Source organism: Acomys minous (assembly GCF_964271855.1).
Source record: "Acomys minous genome assembly, chromosome: 15".
NCBI classification, from domain to species: domain Eukaryota; kingdom Metazoa; phylum Chordata; class Mammalia; order Rodentia; family Muridae; genus Acomys; species Acomys minous.
The window spans coordinates 36,192,426-36,212,477 of record NC_140497.1 but is presented as its reverse complement, the minus strand read 5'-3'; the positions used below and the strand labels follow the sequence as shown (position 1 = coordinate 36,212,477).

General features: G+C 46.0%; 1 protein-coding gene across 1 annotated transcript in view; it reads left to right on the top strand.

Annotated features, from left to right (window-relative positions):
• The window catches only part of WWC2 (WW and C2 domain containing 2), a 176,072-nt gene that overhangs the window by 143,395 nt on the left and 12,625 nt on the right, over positions 1–20,052 (top strand). Inside the window, exons 16-20 of the mRNA XM_084760139.1 lie at positions 1,496–1,660; positions 12,596–12,738; positions 15,609–15,804; positions 17,865–18,029; positions 19,277–19,369. Coding sequence (XP_084616265.1) covers positions 1,496–1,660; positions 12,596–12,738; positions 15,609–15,804; positions 17,865–18,029; positions 19,277–19,369 — 762 coding nt within the window. The remainder of the gene's footprint in view (positions 1–1,495; positions 1,661–12,595; positions 12,739–15,608; positions 15,805–17,864; positions 18,030–19,276; positions 19,370–20,052) is intronic.

Here is a 20,052-nt window from a genome sequence, read left to right as displayed (position 1 = left end):
ATAAGCTCCTTAAGCCTAGAATAATATCATGGAAGGTTGATGATGGAAAATGCCTTTAGCTCCATTTTTTTTTTCATAAAAACCACCCAAAGTGGGTTTTCCTCATAGATGATGGAGCTGGATCAAAACCATCCTGTCCATAAGTAATTGATTCAACTTGAAATCAAGCGAGCACGCAGTATGTGGCCCTTCACCTCACCCGCTGCCCATTGCATTGGAGCATCCAGACAGAGCTGTTACTACTTGGCGCAATGTGATTAGATTTGATAAGCAGTAGGAAGGCTTCCTGCTTACCTGTGAGTCTTGGATGCTGTCATGCACAGTGAGGACAGCCTCTCCCCATGGGTGGCCTGTTTGGATACACATGGCCAAACACAGCGATTTCTCTGTGGTCCAGTGGGTGTCGAGCACATACTTAATGATAGCCACAGGAAAAAGGACAGTCGTCTTCCTCTCTTTCCTTCGTTTGGGAAAAAAAATGACACTGTCTCATAATAAAATTAGAAAGAAACCAAGATGGTTCTGCGAGGCCATCAGACAGCGTCAGCACAGTAGACACCATGTTGAGTGTGTCAGAGGCTACAGTAAATGAATAGATGGTGATTAGTCACTTCTCAGAAGCAATGCACCTGAGATTAGGCTCCGCCAGGGCTGGGTGGGAGCTGATGGCACTTTTACCACTTTTTTTTTTTTTAGCATTCTACTAACCCACAGATCCAAAGAAAACTTGCTAAGTTCTCATTCAAGAGCAAATTCAGAGTCTCTATCTTTAAACCTCTTTATAATGATGTTTTTGTAATAATCAGGTCACTCTTCTGACATGTTAATAGAAGTATTTTAGTTTCAATTTAGTCACTTATTCATTTATATTATAAAGTTTGAGTATAATTCCACACTTAGAAAAAGTCACATGCTTAGTCATTGGAGAAATTAGTTGGGAAAAAATTGACGTTACAGAATTACTCCAGGCCTGGCAGTTGGCTTGGGCATTGTTTCTTACTGAACCACAGCTGGAAATAAAAAGTACGTCCAGATTTAAAAACCCACCAGTGTGGAGGAGAGGGGATCTGGCCCCATGGGGTAAGCGCTGCTGTACAAGCATCCCAGGTCCAGATCACAGCACCTGGGTAAAGGCCGGACCCCAGTATGGGAGGGTGGTTAGCGGCTGGTGGGTCCAGATTCAGTGAGAGACCCTGTCATCCTAAGTAAATAAACAAATAGTGGAGAGGAAAATATCTCAAAATTATCCTCTGACCACTGCACAAACATGTACATGCATGGAAGTACACACACACACACAATCAAGAACCCACAGGTACACATGAGCACATACAGAGGTATGCACACACCCAGTGCTATATGTCACCAGTAGTGTGTTGTTGGCTCTGCTTTAAGACAAGCTCGCCCAGTCACCTTCTGTCTTACCAGAGAGAACAAACACTACTCTAAACATTTCATTTTTTCTCTCTCCCTTTATTTCTTCTATTTCCCGTAGGCTGGGACGCAGATCAGCCTGGCAGATTTGCCATTTTCCAATGAGATTTTCATGCTGTGGTATAATTTACTTCCTTCCAAGCAAATGCCTTGCAAGAAGAATGAAGAAGAAAATGAGGAGGCTATAGCTCAGTCAAACCGGCCAGAACTGGATCCTATAGACTTGGTGAGTCACAACGGGGAAGCAGCGTCTTCCAGGTGCAGTAGCGTGATGTGGAACACAGACCATGGAAGACAGGGTCCTTCTGCCGTTCATGACTTCCTTCCTCCTCCTCTCAGCCCCTCTCTGCCCCCAGCATCCTCAGAAAGATTTCTTCCATCTCAGATTCAAGTGGGACTTATCTCCCATAAAAATCGTTTTCGGAAGACAGGGAAGGCAAGTGAAAGGATGGAATGTAATTCCTATCTTAAATTGCTATTCTGCAATTCAAATCATAAGCCATACAATTCACCCGTAGGAAGCATACAATTCAAATGTCTTTTCATATAGTGGCAGAGTTGTGCAACTATTCCACAGTCGTAGCAGTATATAGTTCTGTCCCAGGCAAGAGCCCCTGTGGCTAGCCGCTCTCACTGCTCCATGATCTGTAAGCCTCCTTATTCTGAGCATTTCATAGAACTGACAGAGCGCGCAGGCTTGCTCTCTTTGCACTCGTTTCTTTCCCTTGCCATATCGAGGTCTGTCAGTGGGGAACAGCATTAGCGTTTCCTTCCATTTTATTTCCAGACAGCGTTCTATTGCAGGTGCCCCACTGTCTGTTTACCACTCCTCAGCTGATGCACATTTGGGTTGTTTCCACATTTTGACTACTGTGAATGATGTTGGTATGAAAGCTTGTGTCCTAGTGTGTGTGTGTGTACATATGTAGAATTGTCCTCACCAGGTTGCATAGTAATTATGCTTAGCATTTTGCAGGATTGCAAACTGTTTTCTTGATATGCAGAGTAGTTGCTTTTTTACTACTGAATTATTCTGTGTGCGTGCATGTGTGTGTGTGTGTGTGTGTGTGTGTGTGTGTGTGTGTGTGTGTATTCATGTGTGTGCACATCATGCATGCCTGAGAGCATGGTATTTGTCGGAGCCAGAAAAGGGCATCAGATCCCCTGGAGTCAGGCTTAGAAGAGGTGGGGAGCATTCTCCCTGGACCCTGGGGACTGACTCAGGTCCACCCCATCTGGAAGAGCAGCAGTCGCTCTCAGCCACTGAGCATCCCTCCAGCCCCACGCTCCTGATTGTGGCGGGAAGGTTTCACCATGAAGTGATGAAGTGTTTTCATCCCAACATCTGATTGGCGAAGGCTTTCTTCCTCCTTACTTGAATACGGAATTCTTCTTTTACTTTTACAAAATCTACTTAGGTTTTCATATAGTTCACCATCCTCCATTTGGTTACTGTTGTGTAGTTTTAGGTGTTAAATTAATCTTGCATTCCTAGGATAAATCCTACTTGATAAAAACCCACCTCGTATGGGTTGGGTGTTTCTGTTATTGTTATTGTTTAAATAAGCATGCAAATACTTTGGCAAGGATTGTTTTCTTGTGTGCATATCCCTTCTTTTCCTGTACAGTCCTCATGTTTTTCTGTATGTGTGTGCGTGTGCATTGTGTGTGTATGTGTATAGCCATTGTGTGTGCAGGTATAGCCATTGTGTGTGTGTGTGTGTGTATAGCCATTGTGTGTGTATGTGTATAGCCATTGTGTGTGCGTGTGTATGTGTGTGTATAGCCATTGTGTATGCGTGTGTATATCCATCGTGTGTGCGTGTGTATAGCCATTGTGTGTGCATGTGTATAGCCATTGTGTATGCATGTGTATAGCCATTGTGTGTGTGTGTGTATAGCCATTGTGTGTGCGTGTGTATAGCCATTGTGTGTGCGTGTGTATAGCCATTGTGTGTGCGTGTGTATAGCCATTGTGTGTGCGTGTGTATAGTCATTGTGTGTATGTGTGTGTATAGCCATTGTGTGTGTGTGTGTGTATAGCCATTGTGTGTGCGTGTGTATAGCCATTGTGTGTGCGTGTGTATAGCCATTGTGTGTGCGTGTGTATAGCCATTGTGTGTGCGTGTGTATAGCCATTGTGTGTGTGCATGTGTATAGCCATTGTGTGTGCGTGTGTATAGCCATTGTGTGTGCGTGTGTATAGCCATTGTGTGTGTGTGTGTGTATAGCCATTGTGTGTGTGTGTGTGTATAGCCATTGTGTGTGTGTGTGTGTGGAGGAGGGAGGACAGACAACCTCAGGTGTCGATGAGTTTTAGGCATCTTCCACCTTGGATTGTTTGTTTGTTTGTTTGGGTTGGGTTGGGTTTTGTTGTTGTTTGTTTGTTTTGTTTTATTTTCTTTTGCTTTGAAGGAAGGACTCTCGCTGGAACATGGAGTTCCTGAATTAGGCTAGCCTGGCTGACCAGCCTGCTTACCCAGGGTTCTGCCTGTCTGTTTCCCCAGTGCTGAGATTACAAGTGTGTACCACACAGCCAGACTTTGAATCGCGCTGGGGAGCAAGCACAGGTCCTCATGCAAGCACATTACAGACTGAGCCATCTCCTCTGTCCTCACAGAGTGAGCAGTGAAGCCATCCCTCCCCGTCTCTGCTGAGGAGGAATTTGAGAGAATATTGATACTAATTCCTTAAAAGTCTAGGTCCGCCAGCCGCGTGGGCCTCGGCTGTGGAGGTCTTTGTGGTTCAAAGTTCACTGTCTTTATTTGTTCCGACTCTCAGAATTTGGGTCTTGAATTTGTTCTGGTGCCTATGTCATTTTAGGAACATACTCATTTCAATGAGATCATTTTAATTTAGTTCCTATGTAGCTGTTCATAGTGTTTTCTCATAATTGAGTTCCTATCTGGAAGGTTCTAGAGATGTTCAGCTGTTAAGCTGGCTCCTAACCAAGCCATCATTCATTCTGAAGCTCCTGCTACTCTTGATGAGCCTGACTGCAGGTGTGCTATTGTTTTGGGGATTTCTGAAGAGCCAACCCAGGTTTTTCTTTCTGGAATGTTCTTCTCCCTGCTGTGAAATTCCTCCTTAGTCTCCTCAGTCCTTTCTTCTGCTTGCTCTAAGGTTTTTTGGCCCAGCTTTTCACACTTTGTTCAGGTGGGAAGTTGGGTCAATGCCTCCCTCCTGTAATGGACATGCTATAGCCCGGAGAGCGTCCCCGGCATCTGTGTCCACTCAGCTCGGTGTGTTCCCAGGTGCCTTGTGATCTCTTTACATTTTTTGCTTGTTTGGGAATGTTAATTTCTGATGTCTCCGTCTGTTACTGGTCTTTAGTACCATCCCAGTGTGACCAAGAGCCACACTCAGCATGATACGGTCCTCTGGAATTTACCGAGCCCACTTTTATGGCCCAGTATTATCCTAGAGAATGTCTGTGCGCACTGGAGGAAAGTAATTGTCCAGAGTGTTTGTAGATGTTTGTTAGATCTGTGCTGCTATACTAATTTTATTTCACCTTTCATCCTCATCTAATCTCTGTCTCCTCCGGTATTTGCTTTGTGGAAAAAGACAATGGAGAGATTTACAACAAAGAGCACAAATCTCACCCCAGCAGTCTGAATTATCGCAAAGCAGCGGCACCTGTGTAGCCGCGACCCACATCAACACAGCGCGTTGCCACGTGCCCACCCCTGCTGTTACCACCGTCTCCCCAAAGTAATGGCCCCACTTTTGTGTCTGTCTTTCATGTCTTTGAATTGGATGTGATTCCAGTCTGCCCCTTGTGTGTGGCGTCTTGTGACACTCACCTGCTGCCCTGTGGATTTGCCGCCCATTAGCTCCCGTGGTTAGGCAGTATGTCATCGGCTAACTGTGTCTCCGCTTATCTGTGCTGTTGTTGCTGAGTTGTTACTAGTTTGGTCTGATTGTTAATACTATTGCTATTAACCTGTGTACATATAGTTGGTAAAACTGCTGCCACACTCCGGGTGCTGGGACTTGAACTCAGGCCCTCTGGAAGAGTAGTCAGTGCTCTTAACCTACGAGCCGTCTCTCCAGCCCCGAGTCCTTAATTTTAAAATGAATATTTTAAAATAAATTTATCATAAGTGTCTATTACTCTCCGTAACTTACCTTTTCGTTTTCATACTATCATCTTTGGATGAATGGAATAACTCAGTTTTTACAAATAACTTGTTTTTACTTTATGTGCACTGGGGTTTTGCCTGAATGGTGTCTTTGTGAGAGTGTTAGGTCACCAGGAAGTGGAGTTACACACAGTTGTGAGCTGCCATGTGGGTATTGGGAATTGAACCAGGGACCTCTGGAAAAGCAGAGAGTGCTCCGAGCCATCTCTCCAGCCCAGAAAACACTTGGGGTTTTTGTTTTTGTTTGTTTTAATATGAAACGCTTCATGAATTTGTGTTGCCGTCCTTGCTCAGGGGCCATGCTAATCTCTGTAATGTGTTGCTGAAGCAAGCATAAAACTCAGTTTTAATGAAACTTTTTGTCAGTTTTCCCCTTTATGCTATGAACTTTCCCTTTTAAGAACTATTTGCCTGCAGGGCCTGAGTTTTTTTTTTTTTTTTCAGTGTTGTCTCACACAAGCTTTGTTGCTTGTCTTTCAGATTTAGTGTGTAATCCTATGAAAGTAATCTGCATAGGATATGAGGTGTGCAGGTCCGGGCTCCTTAGCCTCCTGGGAGCTAATTCTTCCAACATCGTGCACTGAAGGCTCTGCCCCAGCTACACCGCAGCTGTTACCTTTGTTGTGATCTGGGTGACCCGTGTGTGCCCCTCCATTCTGTTCCATGGGCTTAGTTGTCTGTCTTTGTGACAGTGCTTCTCAGAGGCTTTCAGTAGCTCATCACCTAAACGATTGTTCTGGGGATGTTCACAGATAATCGTTATCAGGAAGTGGGACATGCGCAACACAATGCTTAGGTAGAGGTGGGACATGCATGCCACGATGCTTAGGTAGCCAAGCATCCGTTAGCGGGTGACTTCAGGGGTCTGCTCTACACCCCTCGTGTGGCTCCCAGGGATCGAACTCAGGCTGGCAGGCCTACGCAGTATGCACATTTACTCTCTGGCCATCCTGCCAGCCTTAAGTGACTTTTAAATGTTAAAGCAGACATAACCATGGTACAGTTTGTGTGTGTGTGTGTGTGTGTGTGTGTGTGTGTGTGTGTGTGTGTGAATTTGATTAACTGATTTTCCCCCCTCATTTTCACTTTAGCATTGAGGTTTTTCTGCCTTCCTTCTGTGTTGGGGAATGTCTTTTTTTTTTTTCTACAACAGACTGCAGAAACTGTTGTAATTATTTAAATAAAATTTAAAATTTGTCAAATATCTGATAAGAATGAATAAAAAGGCAGAAATTACTGACATCAAGAATGAAAACAAATACAGCAAAGTCCTCCTGGATGTGAAAAGATAATGAAGCACACCGTGCTGGTTTTGAACATTCCTCCCTTAATTATTTGGGGGAATCTTTTTTTTTTTTTTTTTTTTTTTTTAATGTAAGAGAAGGAGCCCTGATAAAAGTCAGGTGACATCTTACAGAGTTCCCACATCTCCCCTTCTACATGTGCTGGTTTGTATTAACGTCAAGGACACTCACTGGGTGTTCAGGCCTGGAACAAAGGCTATTTGTAAATTAAAGGTATAGTTTCTTTACTAGCACGTGTCTTAGGGTTTCATTGCTATGAAGAGTAAACACCGTGACCCCAGCAACTCTTATAAAAGGAGAACACTTAATTAGGGCTGACTTACAGTTTCAGGGGTTTAGTTCGTTATCGTCATGGTGGGGAACATGGCAGCCCGCAGACAGACATGGTGCTGGAGACGGAGCTGAGAGTTCTGCCCCTGTAAGCAACAGAAGGAGACTGTGTGCCATACTGGGCATGGCTTAAGCATGGATAACTCAAAGCCCACCAACACAATGGCATACTTTCTCCAGCAAGGCCACACCTCCTAGTGTGCCACTCCCTACGGTCACGTGACTCTATGGGGTTTATATCTATTCAACCAGCACAGCATAGGACTGGTCTGGTTTTCTATAATCTGATTTTTTGTTCTGTTTTGTTTTGCTTTTGTTTTCAGGACAGGGTTTCTCTGTGTAGCCTTGCCTGTCCTAGACTCACTTGGTAGACCAGGTTGGCCTCCAACTCAACAGCGATCTGCCTGCCTCTGCCTCCCGAGTGCTGGGATTAAAGGCTCTAAGTCCTTTTTTTTAATGTATTGTCTTCATGGCTTATCATTTTCCATTCTTTTTCTTTCAAGATTTTTATTATTTATGTTGTTTTACTTGAAAGCAGCATGTAGTTCCTGTCAGTTTATTGCCCCCTCTTTGGATCAATCCAAGTTTTAAATTTCCATTTAAATCTTTCCCATTAAATCATCAGTAATATGGTTCCTCACTCACCATCTCATATTTGGCAGACATATATGTGCTCTTTGCCTTGTGTCTGCCCATATTGCTGTGAGGCCTTCTCTGTCTTGGCATTTCCAGCCACTGTGATTGTCACTGTTTTGTAGTTTGAAGGCGGGCAGCAAAACCAGCCTGTCTGGCAAGGCAATGGTACCGCATGCCATTCATCTCAGCACTTGGGAGGCAGATGCAGATAGATCTCCCTCAGAGTTGGAGGCCAGCCTAGTCTACAGAGCAAGGACACACAGAGACCCCTGGCTTTTTTTCTTCACAATTGCACAGAAAAGTCACTTTCTCCATAGGCCTTTGCAATTCTGCACATACATGTTTTTTTCCTTATTAAGCCAAGCCCCTTACTATAGCCTCTCCTTGGCAGGCCCATGTTGCCAGCATCACTACTCTTGAGCTTTGGGGTTGACATAACTCGATGAAGGGCATAGCTCACAACCTGATATGAAGCAGTCAGACTGACAACTGAGGTAGCAGGTAGTGTCCATCTGGTTGGTAGCTGATTTCCAGCCTCTGACTCTTAAGTTGTGATGTCTTTACTATGTCAGATTCTTGGAGAGAGCCACTAGCTGAAGCCTGCTTTTTAATGGAGCATGGTTAGCCGGCATTAATTGATGAGTTCAGGACAGTTGCACTTAGCCTTTGTTTTGAGAGGAGCTTGCTGTTTCCCATGGTTCTGCTGGTGGTCATCTGGCTGATTGGATTGATTGTTGTTCACACACACACACACACACACACACACAGAGAGAGAGAGAGAGAGAGAGAGAGAGCCAACTTAGTGCTAGGGGTTAATGGTTTGCTCTGATACATAAGATTCATTTGTTTCTCACATAAGATGTGTCCTTTCCTATGTTTCTGTAGCTAGAACTGTCTGCTTCCTCCATACATAGTGTTCTTTTCAGAATTCCCAGCTGCTGCAGCTTTGTGGTCAGGAATGGGGTGTGTGTGTGTGTGTGTGTGTGTGTGTGTGTGTGTGTGTGTGTGACCTAACCTTCCAGGTTCTTATCATCCTGTGTTCTCCTGGGTGTAGGTTGCTCACAAAAAGTCTGATGTTTTACCGTTTCATGCAGGTTGGCTTTTTTCCCCTACAGCTTTTAGTGAGCCCTTTGCTTTGTTTCATTAGGGTCTTTTCCTTTGTGTGCACATATGTTGTTTATTCACGTGTTCATTTGTGTGCAAGTACGTATACACTCATATGAGCATACATGCACAGGCTGCAGGACAGCTTCCACTCTCATTCTTCATGTGTTTCTCACTTTGTTTTCTGAGACAGGGACCTCACTGGCCTGGATGATGCCTTAGTGGCCGGCAAGCCCCGGGTATCCACATAGCCACACCTCCCTATGCCTTAGTGGCCAACAAGCCCCAGGTATCCACATAGCCACACCTCCCTATGCCTTAGTGGCCGGCAAGCCCCAGGTATCCACATAGCCACACCTCCCTATGCCTTAGTGGCAGGCAAGCCCCAGGTATCCACATAGCCACACCTCTCTAGCACTGGTATTACAGATGCTGCTGCTATGCCCAGTTCTCTTTCAGCGAATCACATCTAGGTCCCCATGCTTGCAAGGCAACCACTGCACTGCCTGAGCCATCTCCCCAGCCCCTTCCTTGCACTGTGGTACCTTGACTTAAGGAGGCTCTTTCTTCTCTGACCATGTCTGTCTGCAGTTCCAAATGCTTCTTGTGTTTGGGAAGCTATCTCCTTCTCTTAAGTTTGTGGAATCTGTAGCCCTAATCTCACTGAATAGAGTGTCAAAGCCTTTAAATCTTATCTCAGCTCCTTATGTGGTGGTTTGGTCTCTTGAACGTATCCCAGAGTTCTTGGAAGTTTGGTCATAGTCATGTGGTTTTCTTCATAAGGGTCTGTATGCACTGTCTCAATGTCGCTGTTTATCCCTGAGATGTGTTCTTGCTTAATCTTGTTTCCTGATGCTGCGCTCAGCTATGTTTGTTAATTAATCCATTGACTTTTAGAATTTGCATAATTTATGTTTGTTCCTTTTCAGTGTGTCTGTTTCTTCCATGTTGTACATGTCACTGAGCATTTCACATGCAGGGTGATTTTCTTGTCTGGGTTCTAAGTTGATTTCTTTATTGATCTGCTGATGTGAATCCTCTATATGAACAGTGTATTTGCACATCTATTGGTGTGCACCATGCCTCCTGTTATTATTATTATTATCATCATCATCATCATTATCATCATTATTATTTCCTTCTGTCCTCACTGCTTTGCTTTATTTTACATGAAAACTCCTGGTGAGTTGCCGTTACTTTAGATCAGCAGTTCTCAACCTTCCTAAAGCTGCGACCCTTTAATACAGTTCCTCATGATGTGGTGACCCCCCCAACAATAAAATTATTTCGTTGCTACTAAATAACTGTAATTTTGCTAATGTAAATATGTGATATGCAACCCTTAGAGGGGTCAATACCCTGGGGTTGATAACCACTGGTTCAGGTGGTACTGTTCGTGGTGGGAGGGAGCTGGTCCCAAGGTAACAGGTGTGGGAGTGTGCCAGTCCCAATGCCAACTGCAACAGAAAGCACTTGAGTGCCTCACTGTGTCCCCTGTAGGTCTTTATGGTGCTGTTTGGGGAAAATGTATTTTATAGATTCCAGAGGGGCAAGTAAGGGTATCAACATTTAAATAGTGATGTGAGGTGGGATAGGAAATGGAAGGTAAGAATGAGAGGAAAATATATGGTTGGAAAGATAACAAAAATAGAAAAATATTGTGTGTTAGGCTTGGAGAAAGGAAGAACAGACATAAAAGTTTTTCTGTAATTGTACATAGCTACTAAAACTAAAATACAAAAGTATAAACACTAAAATAAAAACTAAAAATAATAAGATTTAAAGGATTAATATAGAAAGAATAAAGAAACCAGGCAATAGGATGAGCTGGAAAGTACTTGTGTGCTTTGGCAGTGTGTTTTCTGGTTGGAGACGTGTGGTTTCTCCTGCCCCTTGCATTGTGGTTTTTTTCCCTTTGTTTGTTTGTTTGTTTTTCTAGTCATTCTCCACAGGTGTGGCAAGAAGGGCTGTTGGTCCCAGTAGTTTAGCCAAGTTAAGCCACTGGGCCCTCCAGAGAAGTTGTGTGGCCAGACTGTTTTCTGCTGTGTTTCCCCAGTCTGATGTCCCCAGGGTAAACATTACAGCTCTGTCTCTGGAGCTTTGGGGTTCAGTTGGTGTGCAAGACCCTGTGCCTCGGACTCCAAGGGTGTGTCTACCCTTGTCTGGTCCATCAGGGTGCTGCATCAAGTTCTGCCATCATCTTCCTGTGGCTCTTGGTCTGAGGTTCCCCCAAATACCTTGTCCTGGCAGTGGCTGGGGTATCAGAGGGTGGAGGGGTCAAGACTCTATCTGCTGCAGACTCCTTTACCAAACTGCGTCTCCGGGCTCTGCTGATCCTCCAGGCATGCTCTTCTGTGGCGCGGGTCCTTTGATCCTCCCACAGGCAGCAGAGGTTGAGGGATGGTGATCCTTGCATACCTTTCTACCCCAGCCGCCCATGAGGCACTGTGCTCCACTTTACCTCACAGCACTCAGTGGCCAGAGTCCTGGAACACACTCCCCTTGGTGGGACTGGCTGCGGCACAAGCACCTCACCGTGACTGGGGCACCATTTCACCTCTCTGTAGCTCCTTGTCCTCTCCACCGGTGGCCGTTTATACTGACTCCTCTTCCGTTCTCACGGTCTCACGGACACGGACTTATAACCTGTCATCTTGCCACCAACCCAATCTACAGTGTAAAGATTCCTAAAATGTGTCTCACCCTTCCTCCTTCCACTGCTGGTCAGGCTTTCCTTTCCTTTACCTTGCAGCAGCTTCATTGCGACGCCCTGATGTGCTTTTCTTTGTGCCCGTGCTAGGACGAGCTGAGCTGTGCGAGTGTAACTGCTCTCGCTGATAAGCTGCGCTCTGTGATGTGAGTCACTTGTGGGTCGGCCTCTGTAGCTGTTAGTGGAGCGCTGGCCATATTGAATGAGGGATTGTAGAGCCTCCAGCTGGGGTATTCTCCTAGAGAGAGTTGAAGCTCTTCTGGAAGGCAGATGGCAACGTGGGAACGTTGCCTGCATCACCTGGGGCTTTCTTTTGACTTGCAAGTTTTCTCTCCCCAGAACCCTGCGAGGCATGAAATATCTGCTTGCTGTTTAGGTTGCTAGCAGCTGGTTTGGGCTTTATTTCTCTGCCTTGCTCTGTACAGATGCAGCTTGGGAACGGCAAATGCCTGAGCAGAAGCATCCTGGGTGATGTACGGCCCATTCACCACCGTTCATTTCCTTCAACCCTTGTGTGTGGCCTGCCTTGGTAGCTCCGCACTCCATGCTGGGTTTCTCATGCCGTGGACTGTGGGGCCGCTGTCCCAGGCAGCTCCTCTGGTTAGCCTGCCAGGCCTCATGCCTAGGTTGACAGATGCCTTTAGAGGAAACACTGGCAGTGATGGCCACCTCTCTTGTACCTTTGTTTTCCCCGGGACCTCATCCCTCCAGCCTTGGCAGTTTCTGTCAGTCTTCTTACTTCAGAACGTGTGGGAGTAGTTTGTAGTTGTTTCTGGTTTCATTTTGTTCGGCTTTCGTGTTTGTTCTCAGCGGGAGAACCGGGTCCGGTACAAGCTGTTTCTTCACAGCTGGAAATGTAAGTCTGTATCCGAGGAGTTCTGAATCCTGTTTGGAGTGCCTGGTGTTAACTGCCATATGGTTTCCTTCTGCAGGATGCCGTGTCAGCCTTACTTGCAAGAACTTCAGCGGAGCTGTTGGCTGTGGAGCAAGAACTGGCCCAGGAGGAGGAGGAGGAGGAGGAGGAGGAGGAGGAGGACCTGAGGCCCGAAGAGCAGCCGAGGCCAGGGGGAGACTGGTAAACATGCCGCCTTTCTCTGGGAGATTCGGGGCACTCGTAGTTTCTCAGAGGAACTTCTGGGGGCCTTTATTGGCTCATATCTTCCTTTGGAACTGTGGCAAACAGTATGACATCAGAGAGGGCTGGCTGGAGTCTCTTCCTGGTCAGTAGAGAGTTAGAGGAAGAGCTGGTGAGGGTATGGCAAAGGCAGCTCAGTGACTGGGCTCTTTGCCCTTCCTTGCTGCTGGAAATAACATTTCCTACTTGCTGTGCTTTCGCAATGATGCCTTATGATAAAGCAGCAGTTCTCAACCTACGGGTCATGACCCCTTGAGGGTTTAAATGACCTTTTCACTGGGGTCACCTAAGACCATCAGAAAACACATATAGTTACATTACAATTCATAACAGTAAGAAAATTATAGTTATGAAGTAGTAACATATATATTACAACACGAGGAGCTGTATTAAAGGGCCATAGCATTAGGGAGTAAGGTAAAATTCTCTCTCTCTCTCTCTCTGAGGCGTGTCATTTAGGCTGTTCTTTTTTTATTTAAATTTATATATTTTTTAATTTATTCACTTTAGATCCCAGTCGTAGCCCCTCCATAGTCTCCTCCTGCTCCCACTCTTCCCCACCACATACCCCTCCCCTCATCCTTAGGGAGGGGGAGCACATCTGTCCTGTCAACTGACCCCAGCCTACCAAGTCTCATCAGGACTGCCTGCATCCTCTTCCTCTGTGGTCCAGTAAGGCACCTACCAGGAGGAAGTGATAAAAGAGCAGACAACAGAGTCCATGGCAGGGACAGCCCCTGCTCCCCTTACTAAGGGACCCCTGTGGAGACTGAGCTACCTATGCATGGTCCTTCTTTGGTGCATCAGTCTCTACTGGCCCCCTGGGCCCAGATTTGTTGGCTCTGCTGGTCTCCTTGTGGAGCTCCTGTCCCCTCTGGGTCCTCGTATGCCCCCGCTGTTCCATAAGACTCCCTGCCCTCTGCCCAAAGTTTGCCTCTGAGTCTGAGCTTCTTTTGTTTGTTTGTTTTTTATTTGGTTGGTTTTTTGTTTTTGTTTTTGTTTTTGTTTTTTAAGACAGGATTTCTGTGTAGCCTTGCCTGTCCTGGACTCACTTTGTAGACCAGGCTGGCCTCGAACTCACAGAGATCCACATTTAGGCAAGGTTACTACTTAGAAAAGTGCTTCCAAGTAGCCATTTCAGTGTTGTCCCTCCCCTAGCCCTTTCAGTTCCCTCTTCTGTGGCAGTTCCCCACTTTAAGGGTGCCCACCTTGGGTATCTGTGTCTCTGCACGTGAAGGGCTGTATCCCCAGGTTTTTACTCTCTTCTCTAAAAATAAATTTTAGTGAATTCCTCCATTTTGAGTGTCTTCCACATATAAACACATTTGGATTTATTTTTATGTGCAGTTTTTATACTGTTATGTGTGGTTGGGTTATGTTAGCGTGTATGGTCTGCACTCGTGTGTGTGTGTGTGTGTGTGTGTGTGTGTGTGTGTGTGTGTGTGTGTACATGCAAAGGTAAAACATGTTAGAAATTCAGAGTGACAAGGAAAGTCACAAATGCCGCAGTAGTCATGGCCATTTGGAAGGAAGGGCTACAGATGCAGAAGGGCACAGAGACACTTGGTAGCTGAAGTCAGCACCGGGAGAGGGACTTACAGGCTTTGTCACACTGTCTGCAAGCAGTAAGCTTCTCTCTTGTTTGTAAAGTACAATTTGCTTCACATTTCAAGGGATATGCTCAGTGGGGGAAGGGGGAAACAGAGCCTTTATGTTCACTGTAGTCACTGCTGGCTCTCCCTTGTGTCCATTTCATAGCCAGGCATTTAATAACTAGTCTGCATCAACCTGCCAATATGTCCCCACTAGCAATTAAGGCTTGACATTTAGAAGTTCGTGAAAAGGCTTTCTTCTAGTCTTGGGACACAGAACTCAGCAAAACATGCATGTTCTGACCCTTCACAACACTACTGCCATGTACACTCTGTATAAACTGCTCACATTCTTTTGAAATTTTTATTTTCTGTGTATGGGTGTTTTGTCCACATATGCATGTGCACCACATGCATGCAGTGACCTCAGAGGCCAGAAGAAGGTGTCTGATCCTCTGGACCTGGAGTGGCAGAGGGTTGTGAGAGACGCTGCCTGGGTCCTCTGGTAGATCACCCGGTGCCACTCCTCTACCACATGGCCTTGTTCTTGTCACAGAGTCCATGCCACAGATTTTGTTACAGATGAGCGTGTGAGGGAGGCTGGCAAGACGCCTCAGAGGTTAAGAGCACGGTCTGTTCTTCCAAAGGTCCTGAGTTCAAATCCCAACAACCACATGGTGGCTCCCAACCATCTATAATGAGATCTGGTTCCCTCTTCTGGCCTGCAGGCACACATGCGGGCAGAACACTGTACACATAACAAATAAATAAAAGAAAAAAATTTTTTAAAAAGATGAGCACGTGAGGCAGTGAGTCATCTGATAGCCTGCCTGATATGAGCAGTTAGCAGTGAGTGAGTAACCAACTGTTATGTAACTAATTGAGTAATACAAGTTACTCTATAGTCATGTTTTTACATGCTGGAATTAAAGTTTGTATGTCATCCTTGGCTATTTCTGTTGGATATCTGGCAACCTGGTCAGATTTCATAAACTTAACATTTTAGTACCATAAATGAGTGAGTTTGCTATGGAACTTACAAGAAGAATCTGTTTTCCTTGGTCTGGTTAGCTCCCCGCTGTCACAGTGTGACTCGTGTCACATGTATGACTCAGGGACTTCTCAGGTAATTGATTGACATGCCCAGTCATGCTGCCTGGGGTAGGCCTGCCAGACCAACAGTGGCTATTGATTTTGTTTTCTCTTGGTTCACCATAGCCTGACAATGCTAAGAGAGGCCTCTGACGAAGCTGTGGCTGCGAAGGAGGCTGAGGTTCGCCTGGCAGAGGGCAGCCGCTGCAGAGAAAACCCGAGTTCCTGCTCCAGCAGGCCTGGCACGAGCGAAGACCAGTGTCGGAAAGAAACTGAGCGTGCTGAAGACCCTAGCCAGCCACCAACTGGAATTCCCACTCTGGTAAACACTCGGCTACAGTCTCCTAAAATAAAACCCATGTAGACGCTACTCCATGAGGTGCTATTCTCTCCTCTAAGTTAGGATTTGGGCCCAAAACTGACTGTGAACAGTGTTTATGGGCATTATCACCAAGTATGGAAAACACTTTACAATTTTCACATGGGCACAGAATATTTTTTTTTTTCTTTCTTCTTGACAGAGACAATTCTCACTACTTTAAAGCTCTATAAATATTCTGTGAGGGCATGTCAAAAGTATCATCTGGGGATAGAGTTGTACCTTGCAGCCCTGCATCCGATCCCCAGCACCACACAAACAGCCACAGGGGGCTGTCATGATGGTACTCAGGAGGCAGAGGCAGAAGGCTCATCAGCTCTGTAGTGAGCTTGAGGACGAACTGAGATACCCAAGGCTCTCTCTGTCTCCAAAACTAACCAACCAAACAATGACCAAAAAATACCAAAACAAAACAACTTTTTAAAATTACATCTTCTGACCCAGATGTGGTGCTTTTTGTAATTTCAACCCTCAGGAGGCCATGCAGGAAGATCATGAGTGTCAGGCCAGCCTGGGCTCCATGGCCAGACTCTGTCTCAAACAGAGAAATTGGGGGGGGGGGGCGGTTGGCAGGGCTACTTAATGGCACCAAGTTTCACAGTCTATTTCGGGGTTAAACATGAAGTAAGAATTTGAAGTTCATCTCCAGCTGCCTGGAGTTCTAGCTGAAACCTGCTCTGCAATATAACGCTGACTTGGTTAGGCTCAGGCACCATGGTTGGGAAACAGGCAACCTGACCCTGTGCATGAGACGTTTATCAAGTTCTGTTGTTACCGGGGCATCCTCCAACAAGACTGCAGTGCCCGTGGGTCCGAAGGGCATGGAGACAAGCCACTCTGCAGCCGGTTTCAGGGAACAGCGTCTGCTTTGTTGTTGCATGTGTGCAACCACTTATAAAGTGGGAGCCTATCAGCTGTGGTTGGTTAGCACGTTACCTCAGAGTGGATAGTGGGTGCTCACACCACCAGGGTCTCTATGCAGAAGAAGCGCGTTCGAGGAGATGCAGAGAGTGCAGACTTGCCCTCAGGCTGTCTTCCGGCCACTCCAGCACAGCGTGCCAGCTCATGCCTGCTTTCTCTGCTGCAATCAAGAGCACTGAAATGGGCACCCAGCATAGACAAGCCTCGAGGGTGATGACACAGTAGAGACAAAAGACAGATAACTGCTCGGTCATGGAGTTGGCACTTGGAGGCGCTTCTGCTTTTCCTTCATTTGTAGTTTTGTTGCCTTTCCAAAGATCCAGTCAGCGTCACAGCAGTTGTTTGGCTCGTGTAGTGTCAGGGGGAATTCCTCTTGACTTACGAAATTATATTAGCATTTTGCTTTCATCTATTTATTTTTTAAAGATTTGTTTATTTATTTATTATGTATGCAGTGCTCTGCCTGCGTGTACATCTGCAGTCCCAAAGAGGACATCAGATCACATTATAGATGGTTGTGAGCCACCATGTGGGTGCTGGGAATTGAACTCAGGACCTCTGGAAGAGCAGGCAGTGCTCTTAACCTCAGCCATCTCTCTAGCCCCAAACATCTGTTTATTTTTTTAATTTTATTATCTTATGTTTAAGGGTGTATTGCCTGCATCCATGGCTGTGCACCGTGTGGCTGCAGTGCCCAGAAGGTGTCAGATCCCCTGGAACTAGAGCTGCCATGTAGGTGCTGGAAATTGAACTTGGGAGCCTGCAAGTGTTGAGCCATCTCTCCTGGTGCTATATTGAATTTTTAATCATTTCTTATCATTATTCCGTGTTCTGACAGAGATCAGTAGTGTTCAAGGGTGATACATGTCCAAGTAGGATTCTTCACAGTAGAAAGCCCCCCTCAACCTCTCCTTTCTGAAACATGGTTCTCGGTAGGACAAGCCCTGCTCACAGTGCTAGATGGGTCTCTGCTTACCGTTAGCTATTTGCTCACTGCCTAGGAGAACGGCACACACGTGAGAACAGCATGCACATGGCCACGCACCTGCCGGCTCCTGACGAATCACCAACTTTCATTGCAGGTCGATAAGGAGACGAACACTGACGAAGCAGCTGACAGCAATATGGCAGTTCGCCCCAAAGACCGTAGCAGCCTGAGCTCTCGGCAGCATCCCTTCGTGAGAAGCAGCGTGATTGTGCGCTCACAAACCTTCTCCCCAGGCGAGCGGAGCCAGTATATCTGCAGGGTAAGGGACAACGCACCAGCAGTGGCGGCCTCTTCCCTTTCTGTCAGTGCACGGCCCCCAGAGCCCAGCTCAGGAGCTGCAAATCTGCCTGGAGCCACTAATGGCTACAGAGGCCGTGGGACGGGTGTAGCCTGTCATACCCTGGGGGTTCTTTTTAGTTGGTGTGTTTTCCCATACACTCAACGTCTTGCTGGTGCTAATGGAATTTACTTGGCAAAGAAGTAAAGTTTAAGGGTTTAGATGTTAAGAATTGTTGAACTTCTTCTGTGTTGAGGAACCTAAAGTGACCTAAATATATTTTTGCACATTTCATATGCTTTTCTAACCATGTTAATCTTGCTGACGAGAAAATGTGAATTGGATTTTACAACAAAAGTTGTATTCTGAGACCTCAGGTCCCCAGTCAGACTCATAGTCCTGTGAAGAAAATTGTGAGATTTACATCAGCTTCCCAAATCCTAGTTTATGAATTATGTGTTACAGTAAATGGATTTAATATTGCATACAATAAGATAGAGACTTTTTAAATCCTGAACTTATTCAGGCAATAAAATAAATACTTTACCTGAGCACTTTCCCAGAAGTAGAGGCTCTGGCCCCTTCCCTTCGTACGACTTTTGTTCTTGTGAGTGAGCCTGACCATAAATAAATGCTAAGACGCTGAAGAAGCCATTAGGGGCTGTGGGTGTGGGTCAATGCTGTGAGAAAGAGAAGAGCAGGCTAAGGGCTCTGGGTGACCTTTCCTGGTAAGGTGACCTTCAGCAGAGCCCAGGCAGCGGAGGAGTGAACGTGTGCATCCCGGACAGCAGAGGCTCTCCGCGCTGTCCAGGAGAAGCAAGCCACCCGTGAGCTTCAGGTAGAGATCTTATTTCTCATTTCATTGGTTTTTTAAAAAAGTTATTGATTTTTGACACAGATTTTAATAACTGGTACCAAATGGCAGCTCTTTCAGTTATTTAAGAAAGCTAAGTTCAGAAAACCAAAGAATAGGGAAGAAATTGTTTATGAGAGGTTTTCTTTAAAATACAGTTCCTGGGCTGCGTCTGTAGCTCTGTGCTCAATTCCTTCTAGTGTGTGTGAGGCCCTGGGTTTCACCCTCAGCACCAAAGAGAAGGGAAAAGAAGAAGATAGCTCCCACTGTCTCTCACTACCTGCTCTATCTATCTTGTGGCACCTCCTTTCAGATGCCATTAGCTCTGTTGGATAGTTGGTAATTGCTTTATTTCTCTTTTATCTCTGGTTACCAGCTAAATCGGAGTGACAGCGACAGTTCAACCTTAGCCAAAAAGTCACTGTTTGTGAGAAACTCCACTGAGCGGCGCAGTTTGCGGGTCAAAAGGGTACGTATTCACACACACACCTGAGGGTGTACACACACACACACACACACACACACACACACCAGACTTGAAGAGTGTAAATTCCAGAGGGGTTGAGTGTCAGCATTCCCAGCTCTAGCGCTGGTGGCTGAGGCCGCTGGGTCTGATGGAGCCATAGCTCTGAGTCACTTCCTGAGCCAGGGAGGATGTGTCCCGCCCTGCTTTGGAGCCCTCAGTGATTAAGGCTGGAAACTGGTTGACAGTGTCTGTGGGGAAGATGGTTGCTAAGTCTCCAGCGTCATTGAGTTGAGCTGCATGTGTCTATTGAGGCTTCACCGTCTGCACCATGGCGGATGTTCCAAAGAGGAGTCACACGTGGGTGCTTCATGGGGTTTCTGGGAGGGGGAGAAAGGGATGCCTTTTTTATTACAAATTTTATAACTTGCATAAATAATTATTTTTAGGGATTAAAAGTTACTGTGGACCGGACAGTTCTCACTTCTTTTTAAGTCGCTGCTTTCCTAAACAGCTCCTGCTCTTAGGAGATGACAGCTTACAGGCGTTTTAACCAGATGTGTTGAGGAGCTGAGCGGAGCAGGGTTACTCAAAAGCTTAGTTAACAGACCTCTGTGAACCAGACAACGGTGGATCCTGAAATGTGGCTTAAGTCGGGGGTTTCAGCTGCTTCCAGGGAGGCAGATACA